General features: G+C 40.6%; 3 protein-coding genes across 5 annotated transcripts in view; 1 reads left to right on the plus strand and 2 right to left on the minus strand.

Moving 5' to 3' along the window:
* Positions 1-2,278, minus strand: part of LOC311263799 (solute carrier family 66 member 2) — a 56,114-nt gene extending 53,836 nt beyond the window's left edge. The window contains exon 1 of one of the 2 annotated variants that reach the window (XM_084364117.1): positions 2,075-2,271. The gene's annotated coding sequence lies outside the window, so the exon portion shown is untranslated. Of the gene's footprint in view, positions 1-2,074 lie in introns of both variants that reach the window. The other variant, XM_084364118.1, reaches the window with a different exon arrangement.
* A 211-nt stretch (positions 2,279-2,489) lies between these two features.
* hsbp1b (heat shock factor binding protein 1b) lies at positions 2,490-5,289 on the plus strand. Its single transcript, XM_084364087.1, has 4 exons — positions 2,490-2,694; positions 4,100-4,166; positions 4,399-4,525; positions 4,777-5,289. The coding sequence occupies exons 1-3, from the start codon at positions 2,650-2,652 to the stop codon at positions 4,518-4,520; spliced, it is 234 nt and encodes a 77-aa protein (XP_084220213.1). The 5' UTR covers positions 2,490-2,649; the 3' UTR covers positions 4,521-4,525; positions 4,777-5,289.
* Positions 5,290-5,622: 333 nt separating this feature from the next.
* The window catches only part of LOC311263774 (DNA topoisomerase I, mitochondrial), a 30,615-nt gene continuing 17,841 nt past the window's right edge, over positions 5,623-18,396 (minus strand). For both annotated transcript variants that reach the window (XM_084364084.1, XM_084364085.1), the window contains exons 15-20: positions 16,554-16,622; positions 9,209-9,323; positions 8,520-8,647; positions 8,221-8,321; positions 7,240-7,389; positions 5,623-6,005 (exon numbers count right to left, since the gene is read on the minus strand). In XM_084364084.1, the coding sequence (XP_084220210.1) occupies positions 5,903-6,005; positions 7,240-7,389; positions 8,221-8,321; positions 8,520-8,647; positions 9,209-9,323; positions 16,554-16,622 (666 nt within the window). In that variant the 3' untranslated portion in view covers positions 5,623-5,902. The remainder of the gene's footprint in view (positions 6,006-7,239; positions 7,390-8,220; positions 8,322-8,519; positions 8,648-9,208; positions 9,324-16,553; positions 16,623-18,396) is intronic.

Raw genomic sequence — 18,396 nt, forward strand, 5'->3', positions numbered from 1 at the left:
AAAGGAAGTGGCATGTGGACATATTTGATGTAAGAGCCAGCATGTTGCAAATACTGAAAAGTACAGAAAATTGGTGTGGTGCCATTCTTGTGTGATTGAATGATTCTCCTTGTGGCTGTGTAATAATAATAGTGTCACTTCGCAGAATAAACAGAGGGCCAGCATAAATACAACATCCTGCAGTATGCTCCCACATGTTTTGCAGTCAGTGTCAGCTGACAAGTCACTCAGTATAGCTCAGAGAGCCGGTCAACACACTAAGAAGTACTTAAGTAAAAAATCACCAACAGGTTCTCTGGTAGTAACTTTTTATCACACTGATGGTATGATTGCTTATAATAGGCTATTTCAACACAACAGATGCAGCTGCACTCGGGGCACCGAGAGTCATCCAGAAGATGAACGGGATCTGATTACTCATTAGGCATCTGTTATTTCACACAACTCAGCTGTAAGTAAGGATATAAGGACTGCAGTATCCCAGTCAAGACCTCGCTACTGTGAGAAATGGAGCCAGATGATAGATCTGGCAGAGCAAAAGCCAATTCTCAAGTTATCTACACCTCAGTTTATGTCTCCCTGTCATTTCTGTGGAGCATTTTCAAGAAGTTTGAATTATTAACAACGCAAAGTGAATGCCAAACTGCACTGCAACCCTTGATCACAATCCATAAATGTCTTTTTACGGGTTTTCTGCGGTTAAACATTACTCTGGGCTTTAACAATCATAACTGTCTCCAGCTATTTCCTTCAGCCTGGTGGTGTGAGAGGACAGTGATGGAATGCAAACTAAGCACATTTACTCAAAAACTATACTTACCTAAAATGTAGAGGTTCTTGTACTTTACTTGAGTATTTCCATTTTCTGCTATTTTATACTTCCACTCCACTATCTTCTGGAGGCAAATATTGTACTTTTTACTCCACTTCATTCATTCAAAACTTTAGATACTAGCTAATTTGCAGATTGCATGCCTCATCAGAGCCAAAACAACATTTTTTTAGATTAATTGGTTTTATTGGCAGTCTAATTAAAATGTAAAACAACACTGATTTCAACTATGTGAAAACTGCTTACTATTGGAATCTGATGGTCGGCATGTATTATTTTTTTTAACTTTTTTATAATCAGGTTCATTTAAAAGAGCACGATGTAGTTTCAGAAAAAAAACTCAAATATGTACAATATTGATAAGGTAAAAATACAAATCCAGAAATATTCCTTTAATATATATCCATATAAACAAGCTGTCCTGGAGGGGAATAACGGCCCAGAACATTGTTTGATGTTAAAATGTAGTACCTTGGAAGGGTCCAGCAAACATAAACAAAGAAACAGTATGAAATTGTTTTGTACTTTGATGACAGTTTTATTCAGTTCATTCAGTCATGAAAATCAACAGTGATCAACAGTAATCAATAATCTTCCTCAAAACTACATTGTGCACCTTCAATATCAAATACGTTCAGACTTCCCCTTCAAGTTGTATGTGTATGGGTGACTTTCACTTTTGCTAATGTAATATAATCTCTGAAGTATGACTTTTGGTTACTTTCTACAACATTGCTGATTAAACTACCACACCACAGTAGTCTGTGTTGATGTCCTGGGACACCTCTAGTAACAGAACAGGCTCTGTTATGTAAGCAAAGCATAGCTTCCTGGGGCTGGGTCACTAACATGCCTCAACATACACACATCATTTTTGGGCTACTGGCAGCTACAGTTCAGCACAGTAGCCTAGCCTACATGTCGCAATGAAGCAGCTATTACACCGTGTGGTAACACTGTTATACATTAATATTAGTGTTCAGAGTGGGTTTAGCGTGTGTAATGTCGAATTCACCACTTTAAACAGTTCACCAGAAGCCAATACAGACATATACCGAGGAAGTGTGCGTCTTAGTCCTGAAAGAATAAATCAGCTTTAAAATGCCCGCTCACAAAACGCACGATGACCGCCGGTCTGCTCATGTATCGACGCTGATACACATTTTATGCCTGTGTTAGCGGCAGAAGTTAAGACTGGACTATGTGCGTGCAAAACTATGGACAAGTTCCAACTTCACTCACCTTCCTCCACTTTCCTTCACCTTCTCCAAACACCGACCCGCACACGCACAACTGTGTTTCGGCGTAGAAACACAGAAGTTTCCCTCTGCTGCAACTTACAAATGTCAACTTTAAAGAGAGGAGGAGAAGAGTGCACGCGCAGCCAGGCACACCGCGGCTACACGCGCGCGCACAAACATACACATACACACACACACACACACACACACAGCTCAGTGTTATCACCCTCAACAAACTCCAGCAATAAACACGCAGGTCCTGTAGAGACTCAGTGGGGTGCCGCCTGATATAAACCTGCCCTGAATGAACGGCTCTTCCTGACATAAACACGTAAAGAACAATAAACACTCTACATGCTGCTGCTCATTCAAAACTCAATGTTCCACTTTTCTCAGCACCGCCACGCAGCTCTCGCGAGACTTCCTTTGTTGTGGAACAGCTGACTGTGCGGTGGGTTGTTGCGAGTGACTGCTATCTGTTTCGAACAGTTAGGAACCCGATAGCAAACATAATCGACAGAGAGCTCTCTGAATTTTAGCACTGCTCGGGCACTGATAATCATTCACAGCGCTAACATGGCTGAGACGGACCCCAAGTCGGTGCAGGACCTTACCAATGTGGTGAGTCGTGATCGAGACGGCAAAGCTAGGGTTAGCTGCTAGCCTAGCTAGCAGAGGCAGTCGTGCTAACCAGGCTAAGCTACCAAGCAACGGTTAGCAAAAGTATAGCGCATCAGTAACATTTCATGCTTTTTTATTTTTTTGTATAATAAAAACGTTCACATGTGTTCAACCGGTTTACTGAAGCCAGGACGTCTTGACTTCTGTTTAGCTCATGTTATGTAACTAATGGTCAGTGTGTCCTGTAAATGACATCACCAAATCACAACCGAGTAACCCGCATTGCATTACACAAACAGAAGTTATGCTGCTGTCTAACGATATTTATGTACGTTGTGACGCTTGTTGTAATGGTAGCTGATTGTTGTGTCCATTGTCAGTTCACACCACATCGCATGAAGTGCAGTTTCATGGTGTAAATGGTATTTTACATTCATTCAGCTGAGGTCGTGTTTCTGAGATGAGCAGTGGAGCTGCCCCCACAAACCTCTAACAACCCCGCTGCTAGGTGTATTTATTTATTTATTCATTCAGTTAGTTTTTGCTTGCTTGTTTTTCTTACATTCTTCATTCATTCTATAAATTGTTTTTATTCACATGGATTGTGGAGTAAAGGTTTCTTTAAGTCCAGCCTAACCTTCTCCTCTCAAGGATGCCCACTGAGATATGTTTCTATTTCTAGTTTTAATTAACTTTAATTGTATCATCCTGACTTTTGAGATGAAGGCGCCTTCTAACCATGAGTATTTCACATCTGAGGTTTACATTTGATGAAATTAACAATATAAATTATGAAACTGTTGTCATTTATACACATTATATTATGGGCAGACAGAAAATGCATACAGCTGAAATAATTAGTCGATTAATAAATTGGTCAGCGGAAAGAAAATTAATTGCCAACAATTTTGATTAATTCATTCAGTCATTCAGTCATTTTTAAAGCAAAACTTTAAGAGAACATTAGCTGGTTTAATCTTGAAATGTCAGGATGTGCTGCTTTACTTTGTCATTTATGATCATGAATTAAGGGAGAAAATAATGGTGCAGAATAGTAAGAATTTATAGTACATTGTACTAAATGCTTTTCATAGTGAATCATCTCAAAGAATCATCTCCTGTGCCTACTGAGCTTTTACATAGTTGTCAAGGAAACTAGATCCTTCGGTTATCATAGACCACAAGCACGCTGCCATAGAGTTGGAGAGCAGATGTTTTTAAGTGGCAGAGATATTTTTAGTCATAAAAAGTCTCCTCAGTGTTCTGCAGTATGTCATCCACAAGTTAAATTGGTAAAAATGTGATTAATGGCTGCCATCTACAGTGAAACAACTTTGATCAGAGGATTCATTTATTTGTGGCTGCACCGATGCAACTAACAGTGTTTGTGCTTTTTGTTCCACAGGTCCAGACTCTGCTGCAACAGATGCAGGACAAGTTCCAGACCATGTCAGACCAGATCATCGGCAGGAATATCCTTACTATTGTTCGCCACTTGTTCATTGATTGAATGCACTAAGGTGCAGAATTTTAATCTAGTTTAAATATAATAGATTGGCGTCTCAGTGGTGATTTCTTGCACCCTTCTCTCTTTCACATCCTCTAGTTTCCTTATATAATAGAAGTACGGACGGACAAGGAGATTATTTTGCACATTTGAGATTAACTTTGTGAGTTCATTATGTTCCTTAACTGGTGCTCCACTTGACGAGATGAGCACGCGAATTGATGACCTGGAGAAGAACATCGCCGATCTAATGACCCAGGCTGGTGTTGAAGAGATTGAGGCAGCACCGGAAAAAGCTAAAGAGGGTCAAGGCTCATAATGAAGGTATGAAGGAAGTGGTAGACCAGTATACACCAGTGTACCCTAATATATTCTTACACATATATCATAAGATTGGATTATTGTCTTTTGCCAATTTAAGAATTTAGTCTTTCAATATCCCCAAAAATATGTAGTCCATCTCAATTAATAATTATAAATGTGTCAAAATACATGCTTATTTGTTTGAAAATAAATTAATCTATCAAGAACCAGTTTTACTACATCATGGACCATTTGTTCCATCTCTCCTGCAGGTTCCTAAGTAACACGGCGTGGAGTCGGTCCCACAGCCAGGAGCAGCAGACTTTTCCATTCTGAAAAATGACTTCTATTGATTTGGTGTGTCGTAGTGTGAAATGCTTTTTTATATATTGAATATTGTGATAAACGGTTACAGTTGTGTTATGACTTGAAAAGTTGAACGTTATTTGTAAGCTAGAATAGTGTGATGTGCCCTTCAGAACCTAAAATGCTCACGTGCAGGAATGCAACTTAGTGGATTTTGTGTGCCGAGCCAGCGGTGCCATCATGTATCATAATAATCAATCAAATCCTGTGAGGTGATGGCTGATGGGGACAGTTTTCCCCTAGCCTTTGCCGAGAAGTACAACCCAGCAGGCTAACAGGCCAGTACAACCTCCATCCCACCCAACATGGGACACAGTGAACATCTGAAGCCTGCACTGTTTTATAAACAGCAGTGTTAGTACCAAGCTGTGGGATGCATTCCAATTCTGATTTTCTTCTATTAAAGCTATTTAATACTACGCTGTTTGTCATATGTTACATAATCAATATTAGGCAAGGTGCTGAATGAATTTCTAAAGATATTATCAACTCTGAGGTGCTCAGTGTTTTTCTGTATTTATTCTTTCAAGCCAGAGTTGTATTTTATTATGCAAATTATCTAGAACATCTCAATGTTGCATGTTTTTTGATCTGTATTGGTTATATGTTTTTAAATTACATTTAGTATTACACTTGCAGGTCAAATAAGCTGTGAAATTAGGGATTTATCTTCTATAATGGTCAATAATTACTTTTAACTGACATTGAGTGTGTATGGAATTTGAGGTTTATGCAACAATGTCCACTCAAAATCTTTGTCACTTCACTGCAGAGTGGGAACCTTTATTCAAATTAATGCAAACACAAGATTTACAAACAAAACAACCAACAGCCATCTTCATAATAAAGTGCCAAAATCATCAAATAGAAAAGAACAGCAGTAAACAAAACGTGTCACAATCTATCAGTCTACCAATCACAAGTACATCTGTAGTCTACGAATATATTCTAAGTGCAATATTAAAGTACTGTATGTATTATAAAGTGAATGGTTCCTTAATTGCATCTTTGTATGAGCTTATGAGACAGGGGTTAGAACTCAAAGTCTTCCTCTGTCATGTCGATGGCCCAGGCGAACTTGTCCCTTTGGCTCTTGTTGTAGATTTTGTCTACGAGTACCTCCATGTTCTTACACCTGAACACACGAGGAAAAGATTGTTAGGCATACACTGCAAAATAAATAATCATTTAATATATATATCATTATATATCATTTAATATTTATAATGACATTTTCATTAGTGTAAAATTAGCTTTTCATATCTGCAGAGGTAGCAGGTCCTCTTCAATGAAATCAGCCTGTTTCTACAGTAGCTGAGAAGGGACAAACCTAACATTTGGCTCTACAGAGGGCCGTCAAATATGTACGTTACCTGAAACTCATCATAGGTTTTCCTACACCTTTGTAAAGGAAGGGGTGAAAGGATGGGTATTCAGTTGGTTACAATCTGCAACCTTACTACTAGATGTCACTAAAATGTACACACTGGTCCTTTAAGAACCAGCATGGAGGTATCCAGATAGAGGATGTAAACACACTGCTAGAATACAAGCAATAGAAATAAACCAAATACATTTAATGGGCTATGCATGAGTGAGAAAATTATTCAAAGGACTTTTTAAGTTTTTTAATTTGAAGATGAACAAACTACTGTCATGAATCAGTACAAGCAATACAGAACCTCGGAGCTAAAATACACTAATTTTGCTTTGAGGCAAGAGAGGAAAACACTGTGACAGCATAAATAACAGTCTTAAGTAAAGAATAGCTAAATGTCCACATTATACATTCTTTTGTAGATTTTACTGGAATCTCGCTTTGCTACAGCAGACATGTTTTATCCAAAGTCACCTTGTGTTCTGCATTACTGACAATGTCAGCTAACCTCCTGCTGTTTGGCATACTTTGTTTTAAAGACAGAGTAGACAAATTGTTATACTACAGACATTCCTTATATCTCTGATTAAAGTCATAGAACGCAAAATGAGTCTAATGATCTGTAAACTGACTGCTTTAACTTAACTTTAACGTTATTATACTGTCAATATAATAGCACTTTTCGAACGTTTTTCCAGAAACACTGGTTATTTGGTAGATGGGTTTCTGATTAGATTCACTGAGCTCAGCAGGTTACTATTATGATTTACACTAAACCAGAAGTCAAACCATCTTCAAATTAAGCCCAAATTAGTAGGCTGACCCAGTAATCTTGCTTTGTGATACAGGTGGAGATGCTCCAGGTAGTTCTATTTGAAAACCCAAGTTTGTCTGTGTGCTCGCACTTAGTGTCTGCCTTAATTCATGCATCTGCCTGCCTATGAACAAGTGTTTTTTTACCACGGCATCAAGAGTGTCCATATTCACTCACCAAGCCACGCTAATGCGTGGGTCCAAGTAGTTGAGCTTGGAGGTACCCAGTGCAATCTGTTTGTTTTCTTCTCTGTCAGTCGCCTGTACCTCCATCTTTAGCAGCTGCTCCTCACAACGCTTCACTGCTGCCTTCTTCCGCTCCACCAGCCTGACATAAAATAGACACAAAGGCAGGTGAAATACAGTCGAGACACCTCTGGTAGATATAAGGCAGGAACAGTTCAATGTGTATTCTTTCCACAGTCAGAGCAGGCAAAAAGAAGTGTGTTTCCTTCAGTATTCAGCATTATACAAAAGGTGATTGGTATAAATAAGAAACTGTGCAAAAAGTCCCAACTGCAGAAAACCAATGCCTCTAAAACATTTTTTTAAAACAGTTAAACAATCTCAGGGCTCAGGGTAAGAGATGGGTATACAGCTCCATATACCACTGTTGGATTTTGTTTCCTGGCTCGAATTCCACAAATGGCTGACATTTTTCATTGAAAGCTCTCAGCTGACATCTCTAAACACTCCATAATGTTCTCCCGACATCTAAATATCCAGTGAATCATGAATACAAAGCAATGCACACACAAAAGCAGAAGTCCATTGTGGACGTCATACTGCACTGCACTAACAGTGTTCGTATTTGCTTTTTGGCTCCAGGCACAAAAACAAAAGTTTAACTGCAGGGAAGTTCATTTGAGTGAGTTAACAGCAGGGCCCACCACCACTACAGCTAACGTAATTTCAAGTTCAAGATCTTACACTTCCTATAGCATCGACCCGTGGCTCATTATTCACAGTGAAGCAATTATCTCGATTGTTTAGAGGCCCTTGAACCTGCGGGGTACCTTTCTATTTGTACTCGTGTGTGCAGTGCACCTTGTGATTTAGTCTCCACTGAAGAGGTGCTTGTATTTTAAGATTTTTGTCACTCATTGTTATTTGCTTTAATATCCACAGCTTGCCTTTTATATTTTATTTTAAGACTTACGTCTGTAGCTTGGGGTCAGAGCTGCCTTTGGTCTTGGCCTCCTTCTTGGCCTGTTTCAGCTCCGTCTTTGCTAGCGCCAGCTGTTCCTTTCGAGCATCAATCTGGGTTGGGCACATAAGGACGTGGGCATGTTTTTATATATGGATTACTGTTGGCTTCAAAATGCCATTGCAAGGGCTGGAAGGATTACATGAATGGTCTCTTTAATTAAGCCTAGTGACACAACATTATCATCCCTGCTAATGCATTCTGAGGGAAATGTTAATGTGAGGAATGACGAGGCGTTGAGGTGCTCTTACCTTGGCCTGAAGGTTAGCCATAGACTGATCAAAAGTCTTTGGCGGCGCCCGCTGGTGGTTACACAGAATAGCGACTGCTCTGTTAGCCCTGTTGTAGGACAGCAGTTTCTCTGCCACACTGTCTGCCTCTTGAGGGGGTGACACAACAGTAATTTGTATTTAAGCGGGAAAATCCTGCTGAGAACACATATGTGACCTGACTTATGCATAGACATTAAAAGATAAAATCATGCTCGTGTCCCTCATGTCATTCACACACAGTTTCAACACACACACTATGGCCACATGACAATCAGCAGATTGGCTCTCAGCTGGCAATCCACAAATGAGAACAGAGTGTGACACTTCTATCTTTGAATGGAAACTGTGGCCGAGGCAGCAGCCAATAGGACCCTGATAAGAGCGAAGCAGCACTGGGTAAAGTGATAATGTACACCTGCCATGGCTGGAAAAGCTGGCTGATGTCAGGGTATCTTTAATCAAGCAAGCTAAAAATAAAATAGAAGTCTTATCGTCGGACTGCAGGACACACGCAGCCAGGTAATAAGGCCACGATAAGGGCCAGACTGATAAAAGGCTACAGTATTAAAGCCACTGGAACAGCAGCTGAGGAGTGTGAGCCAGCGCTCTAAAATGCTGTTTATGTCATGTCAGACTGCTTTGTAGCACAGCGAGTGTGTGAGACTTACTGTTTGTGAGCTCTTTGAGCTGCTGCTGTAAAGTGATGGAGGCGTTGTATGTCCTGAAGACCTTCGCAGTCAGACCCGGCATGAGAGAACTCAGGTGCTTGTTCAGCATGTTTGTCTGCAATAAGAAATGGGAAGGCGAGGGACAAAGAGGAACAGTCAGAGAGCAACACAGTCACATCAACAAATCCATCATCATCTCAAAGCCATTACACCAACTCTGCCACTAGGTGGCACTGTGGCATTGTACCACCGCCGTGTCCTCAGAGTCTGTAATATACCATAACAAATAAAACACAAACTACCAACTCTGCCTTCATTATCATCATCATCCATTAGAGCAAGGAGATTAAAAAAGATCACCATACAATTCCCCCTCTGACATTTCTGCAGGTATTATAACAAGTTAGAGCTGTCAAAGCCAGTGCTTAGATATCCATTAGTTCCTGTCAAATGGTTGCTGCAACTGCACCACAACAGCACGGGAACAAAACAGTGTATGGGCACACACCACTGCTGTGAAAGCAAAACAAACAGCACACTCACTGCACACACACTGATATGAGGTGCAAACATGTGGACTTGAGAGGCAGATAACACATGGGTTTCTAAACACAGGGAGGTGAAGCACAAAACGTCCATAGAAGTTCGCTGGTGAGCTCACAGCCAAAGAAGGACTAATTGGGACGATTCCGATGAAGATTACAATAATTATGTGGTTGGATTAATCAGAGCGGGGTCAGAACCCTGTCTGGGGCCACCGACTTGTACAGATATGTGTGTCTCACACTGCAGGAGCTTATTAGAAACAGGATGAGGGAGGGTTAGCATGTCTATATACATGTGCATGCAGGTACACACACACCCACATGCACACACAGTTGCAGTTGTGCTTGCCTTGCTAATGAGCTACCCAACTCTGTCCTTGCAATGCTAATGGAGGTGTCTGAGGAGCAGGTAGTGTAGCTCTCACACCCCTCTTGGCATGATGTTATTGTGTGTGCACAAATCTGTGTGTTTGGCATTATAACAACTTGCTATTACAGCGGTTGTAAATTCCTACCTAGAATACAGCGCGGTTTATACTGGACTTTCTCAGTAATGCTATATTGGACCGTTGATGGTGATGGGAAATAATGCCTGGGGGACAAATACTGATTGTTACAGTTCTTAACTTGCTAAATGATGACCTGTTTTTCATTCTTGGCAGGGTCCAATTTGTGTGTTCTCTGCTTGAGTTACCCTCTCGTTGATGGTGCAATGGATACAATTGAGTGAAAGGAAAATATAAAAGCAGCTCATAGGGAATATTGTACATTGCAGGTAGTAATTTTATATATTTGACTATGAAATCCCAGTGAGGTTACAATTGACCTGAAACTGCAGACAGTGTGTGTACTGTAGCTCTAATGATGTGGACTCTGGAGAGGAGGCTTCCAAACAAGCCTGACAAACGGCTGCTTTTCCAGCTCAGATCAGCCACTCACACTTCAGCATGTTTTTTGTGTGTGTGTGTGTGTGTGTGTGTGTGTGTGTGTGTGTGTGTGTGTGTGTGTGTGTGTGTGTGTGTGTGTGTGTGTGTGTGTGTGTGCGCGCGCCTGAGCAGTTTGGAATCCAATATATATAGTAGCACCTCTTTCTCTTTCTCCCTCTCTGCAATGTCATTCATTATAATTAAATGTCTGCAACACTGAATGCTAACATACTGTATATTTGCATTTATGAGCTCCAGTGTGCATTACATATTTCTGCAAAATCAATATAACTGCATTTCTGTGTTTGGCATTTTGTGAGGTTGGTCAGAAACAGGACAGAGCGAGACAGAAAGGAGTGAGAGCCCAGAAAGTCCTCTGCTGATTATAACTCAGGATGTTACACTTAAAGGATAACTACCGTTTTTTACAACCTGGACCTTATTTCTATCAAAATATATGATAATTTACTCACCCAGATAACTTTGGTGTCATTTGGCGTCGTTCGGACGAAATTAGATCCATTGTAGCGCCGATATATCCATATAATGCGAGTAACGGGGCATCGACACACAGCCTCTATATAACACATTATCTGCCACGAAACTAGTTCATTTCACTAATATTTTGTTATGATACGCTAGTGCTATTCCCCTCTGAGTCCGGGCTCGTCCGTTATCAACATCAGGGGTCAAACTAGCAGTAGCAGCTACAGGTAAACAAGCAGGGCTGTCGCGGGTGCGCGTGCAGCTCAGAGACGACATCTTCCAGGTCAGAGGTAGTAGGTCAACCTACAGAACCCGGATGTTGACAATAGACGAGCCCGGACTCAGAGGGGAATAGCACTAGCGTATCGTAACAAAATATTGGTGAAATGAACTAGTTTCGTGGCAGATAATGTGTTATATAGAGGCTGTGTGTCGATGCCCCGTTACTCGCATTATATGGATATATCGGCGCTACACTGGATCTAATTTCGTCCGAACGACGCCAAATGACACCAAAGTTATCTGGGTGAGTAAATTATCATATATTTTGATAGAAATAAGGTCCAGGTTGTAAAAAACGGTAGTTATCCTTTAAATGAGCCTAAAAGACACAATGAATTTAAAGAGACACAACAAAAACATTTCCAAGGTCTAATTTTGCCTACATGTTACTTGTTTAGTTATCTTGTTGAATTGCAAAATACATAAATAAATCAGTCTCTTTCTTCATCCTGTAAATCATAAAACTATTCACACTGAGTCTCATCTAGGTTATATAAAATTGCCACTTTAGAGTGACTTAATCAGACTTTAGACTTGATTGAAATCCCTCTTTTAACTCGACCCCATCCACATAATGTCAAAAATATGTGAAGCTGCTGACCCTAAACCTTCTGAAAGCAACAATTAAGCCAACTTCATGCAATGATTCAGCAGCCGTATGGAGGACAACACACAGAACAACAGTCTATGGAGTCATGAACTGCCTCTGCGACTTGAGGACAAAGTGATTGTTTGGAGGACGAGAGGATTGATCAATCTTCTGTGTTGGAAAGCCGAGTCACCAGCGTACAGAGTTACTTACTCTGATCACTTATAAATAACAGTGCAGACACTGCATCTTTCAGGTCTGACTGAAGAGACAAATCTGATTTGCCTGCTATTTGAAAACAGCCTTTTTGTGTGAACAACTGACCTCCACACAATTAATGTCTTTGATGAGAGGGAGTGTGCGCCATTATCTCAGCTACTACAATTTCCGCGCCTCCTCCTTGTCTTTGATGCATGAATCAAATTACTGCAGTAGCACCTGCGTGATACAGCTTTGCACTGTACGTGTCAGACAGACCTGCTCGTTTGTGAGGTGAGGGTTTGTGTGCTTGTTTGTGAATGAATCAATGCCACGTGACTATTCGACATGGCAGCTGTAATCTGTCATACCATTAAAACAAATATCCCCTCATCAGCCCAACAAAAATTCCCAAACTTTCTAGACAACAAATAAAATAATTACGTCACAGATATATATTACATGTAGATACCACATTGCACACTGCTGAACATCCATATGGCAGTTTAAGTGAAAATCAGAATGCCTTATGGGTTTCTTAAAGAGCTGTAACAGGTTGTATACTCATACTATAACTGACCCGTGCTGCAAAAATGTTAACCTCTGAAGCGTCAGTGCCATGTGTAAATAAAGTTACCATACAGCAGTGTGACAGCAGGCTTTACCCAGCCTTGTAGTGCAGTGTGGCCAGTTCTGAACAGCTACAAACTAGTTTCTTTAGAGCAAACTGACGCCCTAACAGAGCCTGCAGGACAAGGTTCTGAAAATATTTATTTCAAATAAAGTTTGCCACCCTAAGCAAGGAGTCTGTCATATAAACCAAACAGTTAACACCATGCTCACCAGTCAAGGTAGTGCATCTCTGCACATCAGACAAGCTGATAATTAAATACAAGTAGGAGCATATGAGTGGTACCTGTGTGGAAATGTCTTGATTATGAGATGCATCGTGGTGCAGATGTAGAAAACTCTGCATTGACACAGTGAAGGAACACAAACAGAGGAGTTTGCAGACTATGCGGTTTGTTGATTTTCCCGGCCTTGCCTGGACCATGAAGTTGTAAAGTTAAATTCCAATGCCGCTCTCTTGCATGTGTAATGCACTGCAGATAGATTTGTTTCGTTTTCTGTCATGTTAATGTACTGGGATGGCCAGGGAAGATTCACAGCTCTAATGAGTTAAATATAAATCACATCAATGTATCTCCCTTCCTTCTTCATGTGTTTCTGTTTTCCATTTAGTCCCAACATTTCCAATTTTGTGTCATGGAAATCATTCCCCCTCTGCCATCATGGAGGATCCTTCAACCCTTAAAAGCACCTCTAGGAGACAAGGAATAGCAAGGAAGGGAGACTTCTGGAGGAGCTTAAAGCGAAGAATCGCAGCTGTATGCTCTGCGGAAATTTCTTTACTGGATGGCCCTTTTGATTGGATGTCTTTACTGTTTGGTCAGCTGATCTAACAGGAGATTAAACAGTCGGGTTGCTTTTACGATACAGCAGATCACAACTACCTGTTGATCAGGAATTACAGCACCAACAGCAGCTGTTAACATTTATTCATAAAATAAAAATGACTGAATCAAGAATCAATCATTAGATTTACTCTTCTCCTCCTCTCCTCTTTTCCATTTCAAGTATGTGTCAGCTCCTTCAGGAACATTTGAGATGAGCTATATGAGATGCAATAAAGTGCGCAATCATAAAATGTGATAAATCTAACACTTCTTACACTAGAATATGTAAGAGAACTTAATTGCTAAGTGTTGCAGCATCACACAAAGCTGCCATTCTTCTTTTGTTTGTTTTTATTATTTTACAATACAATTAACATATTCTTAAGCAGTAATGTGGTGTGATTACAACAACAGTAATTACAACAAATAACAGTAATCCAAACATAAATTAGAAGATTTAAAAAGGAATATTAATGTAGATAAAAGTCGACTATGTTAAACAAATTACATATCTAAATGAATACAAGCCTCTTGTGTATCTCAGACTTTTATAGGCCTATATTACAGCTTTTCCACAAAAGTCTATACAGGTTTTTTTCAACGCGGGTAAACCAGCTACTTCCACTTCCCACTTCCCCCAGACAAGGCAGCCTGTCTGTGATTTTTATCTGAAGCGTAACATTGTACGTCACAGACGTCATGTTTGACGTCACCAATGCGCCGGAAACGGTTGTAACAGAACAGAAAACAGCAATAGACCCATTGTGAAGCGTCTGTAAAACGGTGGATAAATTACTCTGAGCATCACAACCCCCGCGAAATAACATGTTTTACTCTCATTATTTGAGCCATTCGTTCCAATAACATTCCAAAAGTCTAGAAGAGCGGCAAGATTAAATTATTGTATCCCCATTCAGGTTAGCCGGGCGCTAAACCAGAAGTTAGCAGGCTCAGTCAGTGGAAGTCTGTAGCGCGCACGCTCTATGGGCCCTACAATGCAGAAGCTATGCAGAAGACAGTCGAGTCATTTTGGCTTCATGCGCCACTGAGCAGCTTTCACAGAAATGAATGGGACGTAGGTCAATAGGTCCGTGGTTCACCCAGGTCTTGCGTTTAGATCAAAGCCGAGCCGAGCCGATAAAAAGGTCAACTGCAGTCAACTGACCCGGGTGTAAATGCAGAGTTTACACATTCCCAGTGCACACAAAAGCCTGATCTAAGCGGGTTTAAGTGGGATTTTTGACCAGTGGAAAAGGGGTATATGACGAACACAGCTGTGCAGCACATTATATGTAACGCCATTGACGTCACTTGGAACCACCACTATGGAACCAAGGGTTTTTTCATTTTGCAGCTTTGGCTCTTCCATCCTCACGACCCTTCCTCACATCTCTCTCACAGAGAGAGAGAGACAAGTGAGGGAAGTGGGACACATAAGTGTAATGAAAAGCACCCCTCTCTCCTTCCACCTCCTACCTACCTTTTTACAGCCATCATCCACCTTCTCCCTCCTAACCTCTCCTCACCTGGACCAGCTGTCACTTTCCTACCACTCCGTCGACTGCCTGCATCACCCCCCGCACACACACACACACTTTCTCTCTCCGCCCTCTCAGTGGCCTGGCCTTTCTGTGTGTCAATCAGTCTGCCCACAGCAGCCATTACCATTCCACCTCCAACACACTCTGACATTTCCTGACACACTAGAGGGCAGAGAGCACAGGTACCGCACTCCTTTCTTCAATTGCTCCATCTCTACATCCCGTCCTGGATCTTCCTATTCCTGCCTGTCAATCTTTATACACCAACACGTGGGCTGTCTTTTAATCCTTCCCAGTGCTTTCTTATCTGCATCTCATTCTCCTCCGTTTCATTAAACCCCTTTCCTCTAATTACCATTCATCTGTTGCATACGCTCACACCTACAACCCTCCTCTTCGAAAGTGCACCACAAGACGATGCATTTCTAAGCAATGACAGCACTTAACCCAAGGTTACACAAGGCTGTGAGCTGCTCCTGCAGTAGCCTGGTTTCCACTACATGAAACCTCTACATTGAGTGATTCTGTATATTAATCCCCGACAAGGACAACCTGTTAGCCTGGAGCATAGGCTAAAATAGACAATAACGCTTTTGATCTTGTTTTATAAAGACTGAGTGCGGCATGAGAAGCCCTGCGTCTCCCTGTGGTGGACTAACCATGTGTACAGCTGCTGCATTCTGTGTGGCCTTGGCGCCTGCAGCCAGTCGAGGTGGTTGAGAGGACTCCAGATTTTTATGTGTGGAAATTCATCCGCCCAGCATGTTCACTTTCAATTTCCACTCGTGCAGTTTCATTTTTATCTGGCAGAGTCCATCCCCTCTCTCTTTTGAAACTCCTTTTCAGCTTTCAATCCCCCCACTCCCAATACCCCCCCCTCTCCTCACCTCCCGTTTTCTCACTTTACTCCTTTCATCTCTCCACACCAATGGCTCATCCTCATTCAATCTCATCTCTTACACCTAACAATTTAGTCCCTGCCTTTGCCTTACTGCCGCTTTCTGTCTCCAGAAAACATTAAAAAAATGTAATTCTATTTTGCTTTCACAATCTTTTTACGCCTTTTCTTCGAATATTACTCACCTCGAGGGAGGTTCTCACATTTTACACAACCTAAGACAAATTCAGGTTCTCTTCTACACAAAGTTAGCAACTATTCAGAGCACTTGTGGCAGTTTTTACTCACTTTTTTTAAAAATCTTTTTTACCAAATACTTTGCTTTTAACACCAAAATGTAGTGCATCAGCTTCCCCAGAATCACTGAAAACATTTGAAAATGCTAAAGGAGCTAAACACTGAGACAGTTAGTGAGACACTTACATTAAGGCGGTCAAAGAGTTCATCTCCAGGCTGCTTGTTCTCCAGGAACAGCTTGAGATTCTTAAAAACCTGAAAGATATACAGACAAATTTGATCAAAGGACTTACATCTGTACACCATAAAAACCCAAACGTTCTTATCTTGTAAGTCTCACCCCAACGCAACCTACTTTGAATACGGACCACTGAAATTGGGAGTTGACATGGGGTGTTGCAGTGACTACGTTTACATGTACAAAATATTCTGGCCTTTGCCCCAATTCCGAAAAAGGAAAATATGCCTACTAAGTGGTTTACATGGCAATTAAAATTTATATCAACTACTAATATTCCTGTTTACATGCAGCAGTGGATAATCCAATTAATGCACCCCAACATGTTGTTAATCACATCAAAGTATGGATGCAATAAAACAAGTTTATTTTAAGTATTCCATTTATTTTAGATGAACTTGTTTCGACCACACGAAGGTCTGCATTGTGATATTTCCAAATATTCACAAACCTGTTGATACCCAACTCTTTCAGAATGTTTAAAAATAGATGTGTTCTGTACCAGACCAGAAATGTGGCCTTTGCTTTTGGACATCATCTCTACCCCAGCCACGCAAACTGTTTGGATAGGCAAGACACAGAGCGGACCGTAAACAGGCAAGAGGCTGTGTGTAGTAAACTGTCGTAAAAACCCAAATTGAGAAGCATATTCTGAATGCGCTCTATACATGTACGGGGAATTTTTTTACAATACAAATAATACCAGCATATCCCACATGTCTTAATTGGAAAATGCTACATTCGGAATAAGGCCTTTATGGAATATGCTGTTAATATGACCTGTATAAAATTCTGGATATTGTCATATTTGGAATAATGGTGGAAAATTTGTGCACATGTCAACACAACCATGTTTCACTAGAGGATAGGGCTGCACTATGGTAAAAAACAAATGAATATATATACACACATACATATACACACACACACACACACACACACATATATATATATATATATATATACACACACACACACATATATATACACACACACACATTATATTATTCACACACACATTCTAAGTAACACTCATAAAGTAGAATTAAATACCGTAGAGAGGCAAACGTACATGGTACGATCAATTTTCATACCACAGTATACCTTAAAAACAACCTTAATTACGATTATTGTGCAGCCCAACTAGGACTACTAGGGCATTCATGCATTCGTATTGTAAGACCTGTGGAACAGCAAACAAGCCAATCAGTCACTAGTCACTACCAACATTAGACACAACTGGGTCAATTTGGATATTTTTCTGTGAAACTGCATTCAATGGAAAAGCAGAAAATACAGTGATTCTTTAAAGTTAGGTCTGAAACACCATAAATGCTGAAGTTACACACGTACAAATACATTATAATTCACAAAAACTCAAGAACGTGTGTGTGTGTGTGTGTGTGTGTGTGTGTGTGTGCGTGCGTGCGTGTGTGTGTGTTTGTTTGTGTCTGAAGTCTGACTTAATTTGTCTATCTCAGAGCAGAGCCAGAAAAGTAAAACTGGCACAATTACATCTGACATTTCCAGCCACCACAGATGCACTGTTCCCCTAATAAACTTGCAAAATATGCAAGACACCAATTAATAGCAACAGATGTGTTGCTTTATATAACACACTGACATATTCACTGGCTGATGTGTGTGGCAATGTTGTTCCCCTTGGCAAATAAAACTGAAAATATGAAACGTAAAGTGCAAGTGCTTTTGGGATGAAAATGTAAATCAGTGTCTGTCTAAAAGTCTCAGAGAAGCAGAGTCACCAAAGTGAGGTCGCCTAATTGGTTTAGT

This window comes from Pagrus pagrus, assembly GCF_965226575.1.
Source record: "Pagrus pagrus genome assembly, chromosome: 10".
In the NCBI taxonomy this organism is placed as follows: Eukaryota; Metazoa; Chordata; class Actinopteri; order Spariformes; family Sparidae; genus Pagrus; species Pagrus pagrus.

What these genes read in the sequence shown, in the direction of transcription:
- hsbp1b (XM_084364087.1), top strand. Translation starts at nt 2,650, where the DNA reads ATGGCTGAGACGGACCCCAAGTCGGTGCAGGACCTTACCAATGTG. An exon ending in TGCAGGACCTTACCAATGTG is followed by an intron (nt 2,695 to 4,099) that starts GTGAGTCGTGAT and finishes TTTGTTCCACAG; the next exon opens with GTCCAGACTCTGCTGCAACA. An exon ending in AGACCAGATCATCGGCAGGA is followed by an intron (nt 4,167 to 4,398) that starts ATATCCTTACTA and finishes CTGGTGCTCCAC; the next exon opens with TTGACGAGATGAGCACGCGA.